Source organism: Rhea americana, unplaced genomic scaffold, assembly GCF_003343005.1.
Source record: "Rhea americana isolate MKP2758 unplaced genomic scaffold, rheAme1 scaffold_610, whole genome shotgun sequence".
Classification (NCBI taxonomy): domain Eukaryota; kingdom Metazoa; phylum Chordata; class Aves; order Rheiformes; family Rheidae; genus Rhea; species Rhea americana.
Window position 1 is genome coordinate 60,152 of NW_028186769.1, and position 15,252 is coordinate 75,403.

A 15,252-nucleotide genomic window follows, 5' to 3' on the forward strand; every position below is an offset into this window, starting at 1 on the left:
AAAAAAAAGATGAAAATCCCCAAAGGCTGGTGTCGTCATGCGGGGCGATAGCACTGCAGGCCTCCGGGTTTATCTCAGTTTAACGGTGTTTGGCACCACCGTCTCCTAGATGTGTGCCCGGGCGGTGGGGAAGGCTAGGGGGGATCACCGTCAGGAAACTCAGGCGTTTCCTTTCCACAGGCTCCGACCCTCCCCGGGAGAGAGGGCAAAGCTGAGGAGGAGACCGGTCCTGAGACCATGGGGGTGAAGAGCCAGAGCCATCAGCTCTCCGCAGTGCCCAGGCCGGCGGCTCGCCACATAAACGCGTCTATAGAGAGGCTACTAAACAAAAGTGGCCTCTCTTCTCAAATGCTTCTGTCACCATCAGGCAAATTTAATTTAAAAAATAAAAGGAAGCCTAGTGGTAAAAAGGAAGCAGATGAGTAAGTATCACTTTGGTTTAATTAAATCATAAAAGGTTGTAGACCACTTACAAGGAAAGCTGGCATATTACCTTGTTAGGAAGCCAAAGAGCGAGCAAAACAAAAATAAGTGATGCTAAGAAGCAGCCAGGAAACACCGTGGCTCCTTCCAGAGTTTGGCATGGAAATGCAGCAAAGCATGAGCAACCTTGGGGCTTTCCACCCTCGGGGATGGAGAGAGAAAAAGCCCTTGGGGTTTCAAGTGAGCAGGATGGGGGCCCACTCCTGGCAGAAGAGCTCTTGCCCCGGTCCTGCTGCTGCAGAGGTAACACCTTTTTTCCCTGTGCACTGGGAATCTCAGACAACATCCCAGTGAGAAAAGATCCGATTTTTGCAGGGGTTGGTCCCTTTCTGCACAGTAGCATCAGTTGCGAGACAGTGAGCGCTCAGGCCTTTCTCCTTTTTTCTTTCTACTTACTTTCTCATGTATCCCGGCTTAACATTTGCTCTGCTTTGCTTTAGACTGTTGCGATAAGCTGGAGGACAGCTGCAATCTAGTAACTCTGAAAAACAATACAAATTTACTTAGTTTATTTCTTCCTCATGAAGCTTCTATACTCTGCGTATTTCTCTAAATGCTTTGTATCCTTTTCTTGTCACATTGAGGAATTAATGGTAGTATTTTTAAGAGCTAGAATCAACTACAGCACTATAAGCATGAAAGGCCTCCTGGCTACATGTACAAGGGAGTGTGCCTGTGGCTGGTATTTGCCTTTTTGGGGAAGCAGCATGTTGTGCAACCTTAGGAAAAAAAGTGAAGTTATGCTCCCTACCTACCTTATTCCCAAATTTTGGAAAATTAGAACAATAATCTATTGAATCATGTTGAAGACCTGTGTGTACTTTTTGTTTACTGTCAGAGTACACTGTTTTCTATTCTTTTCCGTTAGTGTTTTGTCTCTAACATCATTCAAAAAGAAAAGATGCCAAAATTCTAAGCTTTTTCTTAATAATCTATCTCTATTTTTTCACTTCATCAACTGTAATTCCAGGGACACGAACCTGAAAAAGTGAAGCTGATAACTTGCAACATCCCTAGAAAATTACAGAAGTATTTTTAAAAAAGACTTAGGCAGGTGAAATAGAGATCTTTTAAGCATTCCGATGAGCAAGCTCCTTTTAATTTGATCTTCCTATTATAGAGTGACAGACATTGGCTTTGCTCCTGGAAGTAGATTCAAGCTGGCAGTTTCTGCATGGGGAGCTAAAAAAAACCTGTAATAAAAGTGTCCCAATAAAATGGAAAAGTATTAAAGATACCCTAAGCCTATGAATCACTCTTATGATGTTGAAGGTATTTTTAAAATGAACACAGCTATGGAGAAACACCAAAAGACCAAATACTTTGCAAGGCTAGTAGCTGATACAGGTACTGAAGATGCTCGCTGAGGAAACAGAAGTCTGAATTTTATTTAAACAGCATGTTTTTTTAGTGTTGCATGATCTCAAGGCATCCTGGAAACATGATGAAATGAATGGGATGTATCTGTGAAGAAATGACAAGACACAGCGTGTGTGTGGATGATAGGGACGTATTCTCTAGCCATATAGCTCACTGTTACAAAGTTTTTAGATATATCATGGTCAAGATTGTCTAAATGACAAAATTTTTTTGTAATGGATTCTGAAAATTACTTGTAATGCATATGAAAGGTGCAGAAGAGTCGCTCTTGAAATTCACATGTGCCTGTGACAAAGTGGCATGCATTCATTTTTTAGCTCAGTCACATACACACTTTATAATTCTTCTCTTGAAGGCTTAACTGATCTGGGYTACCTTATCGTAAGACTAGGATCATATGTAAGTAACTGTTAAAGTGATAACTGCATGGAGACTTAAAGCGTATTTAGCTCTTTTTCTCAACATTCGTTCCCAGTCTGTACAACTGTCTTGACAACAATTTAAGCTCATTAGTTCACAGCAGACAGATACAGCCCAGTGGAAGCTTGCCTCCTGTTACTCCTTAAAATTGCTTTCAGAGATTGCAGATAAGAGAAAAGAAACCACTGTATCTCAGTCCCTCAACTTTTGCTGTTAGGTCAACCAGTTTTATCACTTGCATAAACTTTGGTAACAACTGACTCGATTCATCAAAAGCTAATGAAGTTCCTCTCCCTACTATTTTCTGATATGGAAGTTTGTCCCAGGGAAATGTGGAATTTAGGGAGACTTCTTCTATTGTGGTACCGAATTTCTTGAAATGCGTTGATAAAACCAGAGGATTTGACAAAGATCTCGAAAACCAGGATCTAATATTCTACCTAGAATACAGGCAGAATAGCTGAATTTACTTTTTTTTATTTGTTTGTGCTCAAACGTTTTTTCATACCATTAAGCCAGGTAGCATATCAAAAATTTGAAGATACAGAGTATGAAGATATAGAGTAATTGTCTCCTGTTAAATAGATCTCTTATTTAAGAGAAAACAATCCAATAAAATAATGGTATTTGTAAGTAATGTAAACATTTCTAGGTGTCATCTTTTGGCACTGGACCAGCTTGCTGCACTTTTATCACTAAAGAAACTGACATTCTTTTAGTTTTGGCTTATGATAAGCTGAAGAGTGTAATCTTTATGGAGTTAAGTAAGCATGAGCCATTAAGCACAACATTTTTATCTCCAAGTTACAGAATTAGATTATTAGCAAAGTTGCCTTGCTTTCATTCCACTCTTGAGCTTTTCAGCAATACATAAGGGCTGAAATTAGGGATGGAAAAGAAAAGTTTGATCCTGGATGCAGTTCAGGAAGGGCCCAAACATGGCTTAAGGAAATGCATGACCTTTTTGGTGGATATTTTGACTGTCCTTGCAGCAGAGCTGATGGGGTATTACTGTTTTCTCCTGGTTGTTGAGAGTACATGTTTCATGGCAGTAACAGCTCTGCCCAGAGTTCCTGCTGTAGCCAGTACAGGACAGGTTGCAATACCAGGTGCCCTCTCAGCGTATTTAACCAATCCACTCTTTGAAATGTCAAGGCAAAACCATGTCTAATGCAGAAACTGCTTTCTGAATACACAGATGGATCCTTATTATATACTATCATATATTATTTATTTTTATATATATATACACGCTAATATAAATAATAATATATACTAGTATATTATATATACAGACTAGCATATAATATACTATTTTATACTATTATATATTATTATATACTTTTATATACTTAAAACTGCCTGTAAGATTGCCAGTAGCTACTTTATCTTCTGTTTGCGTAGGCTTTTCAATTGTGTTACCAAAGACATTCTAAACTTTATCAATTTGGTCATTCCTCTCTGTATTTTCCACAACTGAGTTCTTTCAGAACTGTTGAGTTATTGGTCAAAATATGTTCAGAATACATAAAATGTCCAGATTTGACCTAAAATCAACAAAGATAAGAGAGTTTGCTTTGCTTTTTTAATAAAAGCCTGTACGAAATTTGTGAGACGTTAATAAAACGTTAAAAAACTAAGCTAAAACTAAGGCTGAATCCTTTCTTGTTTAATTTTGTTGGAGCCAGTGGGATCATAGCAGGGAACAATTTGACTGGGATGGGATTTTTGATCGTCCATACATAGCCATTGAATGTTGAATATATTTTCTTTTCAAAAACCCAATTTGTTTCCATCTCAACTGAATGTTACTGCTTTATCAGCCACTTTTCACTGTGAACTGTCACAGAAGAACTCACCTCTGTCCAGCTGACAGACAAGAACCATGGTGAATGCATGCTAAAATCCCTTGATGGTGGTGAACCTGTTACACACTAAAACACCTGTTACATGTGTTCTAAGTCACTTCTAATTTCTACTAGTCATGTTCCTGTTCTAACAAAGGTTAGTGTGAATAGTGTCACAGATTTTGATGAAAGCTGTAGCAGACCTTGCCTTGTGAAATAATGAGAAGATTTCCCATCAGTTGGAAAGGTTTTGATTTTTTTTTCTTTCTTGTTTTAAATAGTGTGAACACTTCATATGTGCTTGCATGTTTGTCTGGCTGCAGACCTTTGATGCTGTAAGAAAGCAGGCAGGCAGAATGGGCGGATGGCATAAAAATTTCACAAATTCAAATTTAAGTGAGAGATATGTACTATTTACAAAAGGTTGAAGGAAAGCTGTACTCAGCAAGTCATCAAGTGCAGATGTTTTATGAAGTCCGGCAGTTCTCACTTGACTAGAAGGTATTATGTAGGAGCTGTGAAGTGATCACGAACCAGCAGCTTTGTAAATCCAGACACATGTTGTGGTAATAGTGGTTCTAGAGAGTGTCGTTCTGAAAGTCTTCACTTTTCTCAGTTGTTCTGTCAGTTAAGTGCCCATGAGAAGAGCAAAACTGACACAAATGTAGTTTCCCTTCCTAGTTACATAGAAAGTCAAGGGTGGGTGTCAACAATATGTATTTCCCACAGCATCTTGCTTTAGCCTCATGTGAGAAGGAGTTCTGGCAGCAGTAAAAAATGAATTAATTTTGCATGTTGATTAAACATTTTTATGTTTCTCCAAAGCATTTAAAACCCTTGGCCTTGATTTAAAAAAATCAGCACTAGTATGGATGAGCTTTGTGTGTGACAGAGCACAAACTTCATGGGCAAACTTGTATTCAATAACCAGTTTTTAAGTATTCACAGAAGTCAGTAAAATACTGTCCTTGGCTGCTGGATAGGACCAAATGTGAGTAAGATAGGACCAGGTAAGCAGAGAGATAAATACGTCAGCAGTCTGCAGTGGAAGCTGACCATTTGATTTCTGCCATAAATTCACACTTGCTGCCTCAGAAGTGAAGGCTACTCTGGGCAAGTGACTAAGACGACTTGAATTGAGCCCAGAAGTGTTTTTCAGGATGTTTGGGCAACAGTTCACACATTATTGTTTGGCGACATGCCCTGCCATAAACTGCCTCAAAGGGAAAAAAGTATATAATATTGCTCTTTGGCACAGCATTACCTACGAGGCAGCTGGAGCTCAGAGCAAGAGTTGTTTCACAGCTGTGCTGGCTCCTGACCTTCAGGACCACATGAGAAGGCTGGACCCTCATCTTACTGGCACTCTGTTCTTACCATCTGAAAGAGCTGAGAAATATAAGACTATTAAGTGAATCTCATTTGGCTAGTGGAATAATAAATCGTTCATCAGATGAAGATGATAATATTACCTAGCCATGTTGGAGTAATGTTGCTTTCTTTCCATAGTGCACAACATGTGTGTGCTCTACTATATGGTGACAGTAAACAAAGGACAAAGTATAGGATAATATTCTGGTGCTGCTCCAGCAATCCTGCAGAATGACTTGTTATGTGATATATCATACGTGTGGCTACCTTAATATATATGTAATTATGAAATTATTGATTCTTGCAGACAGTTGCTCTTTACCACTGTTCACAAATGACATAGAAGGAATTGGAGGGCTCCATTCACCCACATGCTTTTTGATGACCTATTTTAATGAAGCAGAATGCTTTTCTGATGGAAGATAATGACAGAAAATGACAAAATGATTTTAAAGTGCAAGTTTCTTGGTAACACATTGAAATGGATGAGTAGGTGAACACTAATTTGGAGAATGTTAAGTGAGTTTGAGGAAGCGTGTTAACGTACCCAAAGATCTGGAAGGTGAAGTGGAGGAAGGCATTCAGAACTGCTGTTGTGCAGCACTCCAAAATGAGTTACAGACCTCTCCTTTTGTTTATTTCGAGCACTTGAAAGTGCTTGGTGCCCTTGACATCCTTTCTAGCCAGAGCTAATCAATCACTGCACTGCCAACTTGTTACCAGGAGCTTTATCACAAGACTCTGAAGATCTGCTGGCTGTGTCTAAGCCTCAGCTTTATTATTTGCCTGAACACATTAGAGTATTAACTTCCAGTTGTAAAGTAAGATTCTAATCCAAAAGATTTTGAAGAAAAAATTTAAAATGTAATGCTAAAGTACCCTAAAATCTCAGAAGGCAAGTAGAAGTCACCTTTTATAATTGTTTAAAATCTCTTGACATTTACACCAACCTCATCATTTCCTATGCACTAACTCATGACTTTTTAACACTTCTGGTTGGCAGTGCTGTTTTGTACACATCTGGGGAATTATAGTTGTTCCTGACAGTCTTATTTTATAGACTGTAAAGTCTTTGGGACAGTGACATCACTTTGTACTGTATTTAAATATTGCTTATTCTAACAGAATCCTCCTCCACAATTAAGTCTAGGGGCACTTTCAGCACCTACGTAATAAAAATAACATCAGTCTCTAAGTAATGATAATAGGAAGACAATCTGCAGTAGCCTCTATGCTCCAGCTGCCCTGTTCATTCAAAGTTACCAGCATAAGAAACTGGAGAGGAGGATAAAAAACCCTGAAATGACTTGGCAGGGGTTATTTGTTGCTAATGGTTCTAAGTGACAGCAGATGTGAAGACAAAACTTTTATTTTTTTCTGTGATCAAGGCTAGATGTCAGATATGTGAAGGAAGTGATAACATGATTATTTTTTTGTTAGGGAGTTTGGATTGCTGTGCAGGAGGAAAATATGCAGCTTGCGCTGCAGTTGGGACAAACAAACACTGACTAACAGTGGAGGTTAGAAATCAGAACATAAAGATCAATTTTGAGAAAATGTGGGGAGCAGCAGACGAAAAATGATGTTGAACTCATCTGGGATTATCAGGATTCTAGACTGTACTACAAAATCACATTGCAATGCCGTGTACAGATTTATTCCTGTTGTCGAGGACAACACATACTTGAAAGGGCCCAATCACAGCTGATAGAAAATTAGGAGATTTGGAAAYAGTCATGTAATTAGGCTCTGACAATTAGGTTGTGCAGTGTATTCAGTGCTGTACTTGATACCAGAGACACAATGGATCTTTGAAATTTGTGACAAGCATAGGCAGAATACAAAATGTAATGTAGGAATTGTGCCTTTGAGTCACATTTGTTTACCTTTTTCAAAAAGACTGGGAAATATGCTATGCCTAGAAGAATTAGTAAAACACTGCAAAAGTTTAAAGTGTTCCCTGGCAGTTCGAGTCAGAGAGTAAATAACAACAGCCTCCCATGTATGTAATAGAGCTGCAAGAGTGCAGAAGGAGACKGGTTTTCTCTTCTTTTGCTACTGGGAAAAATACAGTCAGGGATCTGAAGCAGATTTCTTTTGCTTTGACATTTTCTGATGAAAAATATTCTTGTGATCAAGCATTTTCTTATGATTGCTATTCAGCCAGTATTACACATGCACTGGGGCTCCACAGCAAAGCGGTGGCTCTGGAAGTAATGAGGAACCACATGTGGCAGAAACAAGAGATGCTGATGAAAGGCAGAAGCATTTCAACTTCTCTGTCTTAGAAAAAGTCTTCTGCCCTCCTTTGATGACTTCTGAGGCATACGAGAGTCTTTTTCATCCACCCACACAAACCTATGAAGGATTTCTGGTGGCAGAAAAATTTGACCCATTCTGCTTTATGTTGCAACACAGTAGCTGCAGAAGTATGCTAAGAGCAAGAAGAAGAAATAAATGCAGTGTGGCACAGAGCAGCCAGGTAAATCCTTGGTTGATGTGACAAGTAAATCTTACAGCTATTAGCATACAGGAGACTATATTTTAGTGCAAATTATGCAAGAAGTTTGCACTGTGATATGGTCTTTGTTTCAGTATATCATGTTGTTATTTTTATTATTTCATATGACTTACTGTCATTGTTACTGTCTTCTTTTCTACCTTGCGATTACTGCAGTCTGGTCTGTGCCTCCTATTGCTTCTATTCTTAGACCTGTGAAATGAAGGTGGTGGTGCTTACTCCTTACTGGTGGTCCCTCAAACACAAGTAAGGGAGCAGTGCTATACAGGAGGTAAAGATTTTTAGCTTATTAGTTACGTATTTATGGCCAAAGCAGGAGTCTTCAGGCTTTGCCTCAGGGCCTTAGTCTACCCAGTAATTTGCTTCTGTGAAATGCTTTAGCTAGAGATCATTTAAATACAAGATATGAATCAGAAAGTTAAAAAAAAAAAAAGACATAAGAAATGACCTTTTCCTGTGCCGAGGGGTTAAAATATGAGTTTTATAACACTATGTTGTCATGGAAACACTCCTTGGTTAGAAGCAACTGACTTTTGTAGACAGACAGAACTTGTGCTCACCAGCAGCAAGTAGGACTTCAACCTATGTGTTTGGCAAGGTTTATAATTAAGTTTATTCATTGCAGGTTAAGCGTATTTTCACAGTCCTGACAGAACTGTCCTGTCAGAGCAAACAAATCTTTCTGAAAATAGCCTTTATAGAGACAAAACACTTCTGAGAAGTAGTAGCATGAGGTTCTTTGTCATCTGAGAGGACATAAAGTCCCTGCATGCATCAGGACTTACTGCAGTACAGCAAATTTGCATGGTAAGGTTTTCAACTGACTGAAATGCAAAAGCATTTAAAAAAGTGAGCAGTTGATTTTATCCGGTGCCAGGAAAAAGACTGTGTGAAAGTGACCCTGCACCTCTGCTCAGTGTCAGTGGGGCCAGTTCAGAAGCCCACAGGGGCTGAGGCAGCCCCTTCCTGGGGCAGCAGCATATTGGGAATTGCCCACAAACCAGCTCATTTCTACTAGGCTTCTGGATGACTCCTAATTTGCCTTTACATATATATAAATTTATATAAATGGAAAGGTCACAGGGGACATTAAACCCTGCTCCCCACCAGGTTTGTGAGGACATCTCTTTTCCAGTGCTTTCCCCAACTTTTGGCCTCTTTTCAGCTGCTAAAGAGCAGAGAAGAACATGGAAGCAAGAGTGTAGCAGAATATTATATTTTGAGACAACAGATTCACTTTTAAGTTTGCTTCAGAGTTTTTGCAGCTATTATAGGTTGCATTATGATTCTGGAAATTTGCTATTGCAGTTTTTTGGAATCCTGGAAGAGAAAGGGTCTGAGCATATAACAAGAGAGAATTGGGGCAAACTGATGCATTCCTGTGAATCAAACAGCTACAGTGGCAGCTGGGGCTTAGGACCACACAGTGTGCATGTATCATCCAAAACACAGAAAGACAGGTCTGTGGCAGCCCAATGAGTAATGTCAAGCTATGCTATTTCTTCACTACACATAGAAGACAAGATACATGTTTTGGGTGGGAAGGAAGCCAAGTGAGAAAGAAGATGGTCAATGGGATCTTCTCTGGTGGGAGATGAAGCCAGAGGAAAATTGCAGATTCCTACAGATGCTTACCATAAGGTATAGCTGGAAATAGGGGAAATGTGCAAGGGATATTTACAATTACAAGTGAAGTCAAGCTGGCATGCATAGTGCTAATTTCCTCAAAATCTTGGGAAAATCGTATCTGTATGACCACAAATTCCTTGTGACATAGACTTAATAGCGCTAGAAGACTTGTTCTGAACAGATCTTCACTAGGCTGTCTGGTTATAATCCTGCAGGAGTTCCCCTACGTGCTATTTAGAAAAAAATACAGCCTCCTTCAACCTGGCTTACTCATTTCTTTCATATAAAAAGGCCTTGACAAATAGCACTATCTGTTTTTGGTATTTATGTATTAAGCATGACTTTTCTCTATTTGAAATTTTCTATTATATACTAGTGGAATGAGGAACCATTTTGGATATCCTAATGTAGCAGACTGAAAATCTAAAAATATGCCAGTGTCACTATTTTTCCTGTGAAGCTGTTGTATATAAATGCATATATAATTGCATATATAATTGCATTCAAACAAATATTTGTTTGAAGTTGTGTTACGGGTCACAGCAGAAGTGCTGGCATATTGAGAAATCCTTAGCTGGATGGTCTGTAGAGCACCTTATCAGTAAACTTTTTCTGAGTTTCACAGGTTTGCTGCATACTGACAAGTCTATTTTGGAGCTGGAGTCATGTACAGCTGTCAGCACGGTGCTGGGAGAGTTTGGCACAGCTTCCGTGCCTCCAGGCTCTGGCATCAGCTGGTGTCCAGCCATCGTGTGTGGCACGATATCAGTGCCTTTTGCACATTTCCCCCTTTGATGTATCTAATGGGCTTCAACAGAGCAATGTAGTCCTTAATTAGGTGGTGGTAAAGGCCAATAGGAAATCTGATGAGGAAAAAGAAAGTTTTAAAAGGATACAAAGCTTAAACAGGAAGACTAAAAGGCAAAAAAAATTTTTTTTTCCTGGGCTGCAGGCAAACTAGGGTTGCTCTTCCCTTTGTTGTTTTTTCAGTGAGAGGCCAGACTCACTGCACATACATGCATTTTATAAAACCAGTTACCTATGCATTGTTATTATGTGTTTTTACTAGATGTATATGAATGTATATTACTATCTATTTAGTTTTAATTTAATTCAATTCTGTACCAATCCTATAGGTCTGACATCGTACTTTTTGTCAAAGGAGTAATCTCATTGGTTTCTGTGGAATTACTGGAATTGCACTAGTGAAATTTCTGCTTAGTATAGAGTTGATTTATTGTTTTTTATAGTACAGATTTAAGCCAGCACAACAACAGATTAGAGAGGCTCCAAAGCAGTTATTTTTTCCCTGCCTATTTCTCTTTATTTACATAGCACTATTTTGCTTATATAATTTCTTTCTGCTGAAACTGTCATATAATAATAGTAGTAGTAGTAGTAGTAGTAGTAGTAGTAGTAATAACAATAATAATTAGTAAAACAATTACAATGCCTTTATGCAAGAGTGCGATTTGTATTGTCATTTTCCTTGGGAGATTTCATTTTGAAATTATAGACTGCTTCTGATTGCTTATGTTATTCTGTATCATTTGATAGATTCCTTATTGCTGAGTAGGTCTCTAATAATCTAGTCCTGGGAATTTTAAGTAGTTGGAAAATAGTGATACAACTAGAAATGTGTCCAAAATTGCTTCAATTTTATGTTCTCAACTTTCTACATTTTGACTTGTTTTTTGTGATGCTATGCTTGCATGTTATTAGACTTGTCCATCTTCAGCACTTTGAACACTGGGCTTCGCTATCTCCAGCTGGATGCTCCATATACCTTCTTGGTTTGAAAATATTATTCTGTTCATCACTTCTCAGTTTCTTCTTGGAAACAGTTGGGATAACCTTTCATGCTGTGTTTTCCTGTTTTATTCCACCATGCATATTCATTGTGCTTCACTGTGTGGCTTCTATTTGTATGTACGGTAGGTTTTCAGCACACACTGCTCTGTGCGGCAGATCTGGAGGCTTTGCATGATGAGTTTGTCCTTGTGCTCAGTGAAGGTGTCCTTGTACCATGAAGCACTTCACAGAGTCACAGAATCACAGAATAGTGGAGGCTGTAAGGGACCTCTGGAGATCACCTAGTCCAACTCTCCTGCTTAACCAGGGTTACCTCGAGCACATTGCACAGGATAGCAACCAGGAGGATTTTGAAGATCTCCAGAGAAGGAGACTCTACAACCTCTCTGGGCAACCTGCTCCAGTGCTCTCTCACTCGCACAGTAAAGAAGTTTTTCCTCATGTTCAGGTGGAACTTCCTATATTTYGTTTGTGTCTGTTGTGTCTTGTCCTGTCGCTGGGCACCTCTGAAAAGAGTCCAGGCCCATCCCCTAGACACCTTCCCTTCAGGTACGTATAGACATTGATAAGATCCTCCCCCCCTCCCCCCTCTTCTCTTCTCCAGGCTAAACAGGCCCAGCTCTTGCTTCAGGCCCAGCACTTGTTTCATCTCACTGCAGTACAAAAGAGCTAATGCAAGCAGGCACTATACCAAACTTATTCAAACAAACAATTGCATAGGCATTCAACTAAAACGAAAATAATGAGAAAGAAATATTCTTTCTCTGAATGACTTTGAAAAAAGACTGTGCTACTGTTATTTTTGCCATGCACCAATTGAAGCCTCTGACTTCAGCAAAGTGGACTGTGCTTTGATGTTACTGGTGGTATGATCCTTTTATGTGCCTGGTGGAGAGAGGTTCATATTTCTAAGGTCCCAGCAGTATTCAGTGCCTCCTATGTCCCTCAGCGTTCAACTTCCGTGAAAAGGAAAAGAATGATTTGTGTGTGCAAACAGCACAAAGAAGCACAGCCTTGCAGAAGCAGYGATAAGGACTTTTTTTTTGTCAGCATGCTCAACAACTCCCTCCCATGGCTTAGCAAAAACACTCCACATCTGTATTTTCCATTTTGATATGTCTGTTTTTTGAGATCCGAGTACACAGGAAATAATAATAATAATAAAAAAATTATGGGTTCCTGGGTATATTTTCAATACCTTGCATTTATGAAAACAAATAAAACCAAACACTTGCTATTCATTGCTTAGAGAAGTCAAAAGGTGCTCTCAAAACAAACGTGCAAGAGCTATAATGAAAGGTAGGTTATGATTAGAGGAGTTGTCCTTGTTCAGTGCCTTTTGTTTTTCCACTTCAGCATTGCCTGGAGAAATACACTGACAGATGTTAAAGCAGCTAGCCTATATTATCTGGTGTGGCTGGTGGGAAAAGAAAGAGAAGGGAACAATCATTAAGCAAACTTGTGGCAGACTTTCTTCATGCTGTCTAGTAATACATGCAAACTGTAATCCATGACATTTTCTGAATACATCAAGCACTTGTTGTGGAGAGAAGGAATTGTTTGCTTGGCAGTGCTCTAAATAGCTTTGTTTTTGCTGGGAAAAAGTAATAATTATTTTTTTCTTCACCATCATTGTAGCAAAGTAGAACTGCATAAAGGGAAAGAATGAAGACATTTAAAAAAAGATTTATGAAGGACACAGTAAATTGGTAATTAAATGATAATTGTGAATCCTAAAACACCAAAACATATYGCTAGGCAGATGCAACAGAAGGTAGCAAAACATATAAACCCTTGATTATCTGTGATTAAATTACAGGCTCAAGTTTTTAAGTTTTTGTTAAGTTTTCATTCTCCAGTGGAGAATTTGACTTCAGAGAGGTGTCTCCATTGTTGCGTTGTGGAAACTGCAGACAGTATTTAGCAAGTAATGGCTGATGAGACCAAATCCTCTTACAAGACACCAGTAAATAGTTGGCTGTACAGATGGGATTCCTCACAAACAGGCTCACCCTCTGATCAATTACATAATCTGAGGAAATGAGAATTAATTGAAAGACTATTGTGTCACACAGTGTATGGATTTCAAGGATTATCATGGGCCCTGTCTCTGGCCATCTTTTCCAGCCAAACATTAAGGTCTGGAAAGCAAACAGTGTTTTGCTCAGGATCAACAAACAGGCACTAATTCACTTTTTCTGGGTTTGCATAATGATTCAGAAAAAAGTATCCCTAAAAGCACTTGTAAGTGTTAAGTATAACTTTTATTTAACCACTTTACTTAATATCCTGTTCTTTCTGTTGACCACATTTTACATGGTAGGAGAGAGAGTGTTATTTGCGTTTCAGGGAGGAAGAGAGTCTGTTGAGATGGGCTGGAGTGGGTGATGTTACTTCTTGCGCTGGAGTCCCAACCTAATCTTGGCGCTACACCTTGGTCCAACCCTTGGGCAGCTGACATGTGACACCCTCACCTCACCGCTGTGTGCGACCGCAACAGGGAAACTGACTTGTGTTGTGGTCTGCTGTCGGTTCTGACACCGGTCTGCTCACTGCACGACACGGTTCCAACTAATCTAAGGGAAACTCCAACATTTCTCAGTGCTGTGTTACCAGCACTTTTTAACCTGGGTAAAGCAACATATTCTTTAATCATGCTCTTAGAAATTATAAAGCTTTTCTGACAAAGCTTTACCCTTAAAATTAAGTGGCCTATCAGGCCTTGGCAGACAAATGGTACATATAGTTTCAGCTTGGATGGTTAAACTGAAATAAAATTAGAAGAAACTGAAAGTCAGGTCATCAGAATGGAAAAGGCAGTCTAATATAGCAAGTGTACCAGTCTCCAGTATAGACTTTTGGTCATTATTATTTCTCTTAATGTCCTGACAGCATATTTGAAATACATTTTATGGCATAAGCTTGTGACAAGGATGAGTTTATTAGCTTAATAAAGTGCTTTGAGAATGTAAAGTGAGATACATGCCAGCAGCAGCAGGTGAGACTTGTGGTGTTGAGACCAGCTAATGATTTGCTAGAAAATACTGCTGGGCCAAAGCTGCTTAAAGACARCTGGGGACAGGTGTGTTGGACTTTGATAAGGCAGTATCTGAGGGTGCACAACCAGTTTTCCCTTGGTACCACAGTGGCCCCTGCTCTGTCCTCTAAACCAATTACTCTTAGTCTAGTAAGAAAACCAGAGATTACTGTGAATAGTGTGCAAGGCTGAGTTTGGCTTAGGTTCAGATATAAATTTTTACTGCTTTTTTCAGCTCTGTGGGCATTTATTTGAAGAAGACTTTACCTGTATTTACAGACACTAATCAAAATTTCCCTGGAAGGGAAAGCAGAAGAAAAACTACAACAGCTTTAAAGAGCAAGTCCAATGTAAAAGCTGTCTTGGAAAAGCAACGCAATACTCAGAAAACTTCAGTGCAATTGTTTCTAAGCCTTTGCCCAGGTGGTTGTAGAGTATGGAGAGAAAGAAGAATATGCCATATCCTTTCTACCATCCCCTTTTTGTGGTTCCCATGAGGCCAGAGCAGGACCACAGTGTGGTTACATATAGGAGAACAGTGAATAGTGTCTCAAGGTTATTCGGATGTTACTGACTGTCTGTAAAGGTTTAGCACTGATGGGCAGGCTTATCGTGTGCACTGGAGCATGTAGGGGGAGGTGCTGCCTTGCAAAACGCTGCCGAGGACAGTGCTGGTCACACCATCTCCTACTGTTTGCTTTATCTGAAGACTGCAATTTAATTAGAGCAGGGAGGAATCAATGCCCTAGCTG

At 39.4% G+C, this 15,252-nt stretch overlaps 1 protein-coding gene across 1 annotated transcript in view; it reads right to left on the bottom strand.

Annotated features, from left to right (window-relative positions):
* SLC1A1 (solute carrier family 1 member 1) overlaps nucleotides 1-4,170 on the bottom strand; it is a 58,649-nt gene extending 54,479 nt beyond the window's left edge. Inside the window, exon 1 of the mRNA XM_085320145.1 lies at nucleotides 4,143-4,170. Coding sequence (XP_085176271.1) covers nucleotides 4,143-4,170 — 28 coding nt within the window. The remainder of the gene's footprint in view (nucleotides 1-4,142) is intronic.
* Between the last annotated feature and the right edge of the window lie 11,082 nt (nucleotides 4,171-15,252).